Here is a 2,824-nt window from a genome sequence, read left to right as displayed (position 1 = left end):
GCGTGATTACTCTCGGCCTGAAAAGAACGCGGCGCCAGCGCCTGACTGGGCTGGACCTAGACTCGCACAGAGCCTGTCCTGCCGCATGCCCGGTGGGCCTGGGTGTGAGCACAGGAGAAGATCGGACGGTTTCCAGCTGGGCGAGCGGGAAGGAAGAGCAAGGGAGGGGTGCCAGGACCGGGGGGAGGGGGTGAGGAGGCCGTCTCACTCGCCCTGCTCTCGGGACCTGAGTTTGGTCTCCTACAGCCTAGGAGGTCTCGCACTCACATGCAGCTCGTGACAGTGTTTCTCGGACACTCGGGAACTGTCATGTGTGAACATGAGTGTGCTCATGCGTGTACAGGAACACTCGTCCTCATGTCAGGTCAAAGCGTCCCTTCGAGAAATGCAGAAGGGCGGGGGCGGGGCCTTCAGCTGTTAGCCCGGGACCCTGCGGCCCACACCAGTGAGCCCGAGGAGGCCGGGGCCCTCCCCCACCCTGGGCGTGCACTCCTGAGGCGTTCTCGGACTTAATCCGACGCAGGGAGGCCGGGAGGCCGCATCTGTCACGTTCACAAACAGGCCACAGGCTGAGGCCCACTCCAGTTGTCCACCCCTGACAGAGGCTCCGGTGTCCCGGATCCCACGCAGACCGATGTAGCAAAGACTTCAGAAACTAAGGCACTCGAGCGTGCACACAGGCGTGCAGCTGCCGACGCGCACACGCGGCCTACGCACCCTGCTGCCGTGTGCAGACCTCACATATGCAGCCTTCACCTTTCCCCCGGCTGCTGGCACCCAACCTCCCTGTCCTCTCCCTCTCTCACACACACTCCTTTGACCCGGAACACAGCCGCCGCCATCCCACCGTTCCTACACACACCTCTAAGCCTCTCCTAGGCTCTCTCTCTCACACACACTCAAACGCACCAGAACCAGTGTGCCTGGCGGTCACTGAAGGATGACAGCCGTGTGCTGAGAAGTGAGGCATGGGCCGAGGGTCACTCAGCAGGGCAGAGAGCCCGGCAGACCCCGGAAGGGCTCCGATGGTCCGGCCGGCGTGGCCAGGTAAGGGAGAGTGAGCAAAGGCAGGCCAGACGCAGGAGCAGCCGATGGCCGGGCTGATGGCCGCGGTGGCCGGCGGGCGGAGGGGGCTCCGGGCCGCCAGGACTCGGCTGGACGGCCACGCGGAGGGGGCTCTGGACGGCGGGGGCCAGAGGGGGAGGACGGCGGCTCACTGGGCGCCCCTCCACGCCTGCTGCGCGCCGCAGGGGGAGGGGACTTGGGGTCTTTGTATGTGAGGTGCGAACGCGGAGTCCACAGGCCTCCCTCCGCCGGGTCTGCTCGCCCCGCAGAAGTTTGTGTCGCCGGCCCTGGGGCGCGTGGCCCGCGTGTGCGGAGCCGGGGACACGTTCTGGGGGCCGGGCACCTTTGTGTGTCTCCTTGCCGAGCGTGCGGGCCTCCTCCCGGCACGCCTGTGCGCGCCTGTGAGAATGTCCCTGTGCAGCGTGCAGCTTCCATGGGCCGCGCCGGTGGGAGGCCGGGGCTGGGAAGGGGTTGAGTACCCTCGGCCTCCACGCGCCTGGCGGCCACGGGCGCTTTGTGTCTGTTTGTCCCTGTTTGGCTCCCGGGAGGCGGGGGCAGCGTCATGCTTTCCTGCTTTAGACTTTGAATATCGGTGTCCACAACCGTCTCCCCGTGGGTGGGGTGTGGGTGTGGGTGCGGTGGGCACACCAGAGCGAGGGGCACCTCCCCGGGTCTCCTCGTCCCTCCGAGGGAGGTCACCCCAGCCACGCTGGGCTGGCCGGGAGCCCAGTGCGGACCCCTCCCCTCCCCCATGACCTCTGAGCACGGCAGCCCCAAATACATATTTATCAGAGGGCCGGGAGAGCCCTCCCCCACAGCCCCCTCAGGGCCGGCTGCCCGGCTGCGGAGAAATTAACCTTGTGACACGGGCGCCTGCTGACACCCGGGCCTCCCCAGCCCCACACGCAAGCATGGGTGTGTGAGCGAGCTAGAGAGGAGGGAAGACGGCAGCTGGAGGAAGAAAGGCGCCCAGGTTACACAAGCCCGCAACACACACACAAACACACGCACGCCGTACACTTCCAAACTAGAGGGGCCACAGGCCTTGAACGCATGCATAAACGCACGTACGGATGTTGCTGGGTTCCGGGGTACGTGTCAATCGAATGCGTGCGTTCCGTGCCAGCTGCACAAGGCCCTGGCTTGATCCCCAGTACCCCGTAAAACAGGCCCGGTGGCTCACACCTGCGGTCCAGCACCCAGGTGCTGGAGGTGCGAGGGTCAGAAGTTCAAGGCCATCTTTGGCTACCTACACAGTCCAAGGCCAGGGGCACTATGCGAAACCCCATCTCAAAGGAGAGAAAAGGAAAACCAGTACCTGCAGCAAACAAACACGTGTAGCCCAGGTCCCAGCGCATCAGGGAGCCCCATAGAGAATGAGCAAGTCAGCCCGGGGCACGCCTGTCACCCCAGCACTCAGGCAGGAGAGGTTCAAGGCCACCCTGGTCTACACAGTGAGTCCAGGACAGCCAGGGCCACGCAGAGACACCCTGTCTCAAAAAAACAAAAGAAAAAGAAGGAAGGAAGGAAGGAAGGAAGGAAGGTAGGAAGGAAGGAAGGAAGGAAGGAAGGAGTGAGGGAAGGAGGGAGGGAAGGAAGGAAGGAGGGAAGCAAGGAGGGAAGGAAGGAAGGAAGGAGGGAGGGAAGGAGGGAAAGAAGGGAAGGAAGGAGGGAAGGAAGGAAGGAGGGAAGGAAGGAAGGAAGGAGGGAAAGAAGGAGGGAGGGAAGGAGGGAGGGAAGGAAGGAAGGAGGGAAGGAA

General features: G+C 64.1%; 1 protein-coding gene across 1 annotated transcript; it reads right to left on the bottom strand.

Annotated features, from left to right (window-relative positions):
* Window positions 1-984: 984 nt before the first annotated feature.
* Window positions 985-1,818, bottom strand: LOC129686692 (basic proline-rich protein-like). The gene has a single exon (XM_055620703.1). The coding sequence runs from the start codon at window positions 1,816-1,818 to the stop codon at window positions 985-987; it is 834 nt and encodes a 277-aa protein (XP_055476678.1).
* Between the last annotated feature and the right edge of the window lie 1,006 nt (window positions 1,819-2,824).

This window comes from Psammomys obesus, unplaced genomic scaffold (genome assembly GCF_907164565.1).
Source record: "Psammomys obesus unplaced genomic scaffold, mPsaObe1.curated_primary_1811, whole genome shotgun sequence".
NCBI classification, from domain to species: Eukaryota; Metazoa; Chordata; class Mammalia; order Rodentia; family Muridae; genus Psammomys; species Psammomys obesus.
The sequence above is the reverse complement of the archived record's forward strand: the minus strand, read 5'-3'. Positions and strand labels throughout refer to the sequence as shown.

Excerpts from the sequence above, each read along its gene's own strand:
- LOC129686692 (XM_055620703.1), bottom strand. The coding sequence starts at position 1,818 with ATGGGGGAGGGGAGGGGTCCGCACTGGGCTCCCGGCCAGCCCAGCGTG.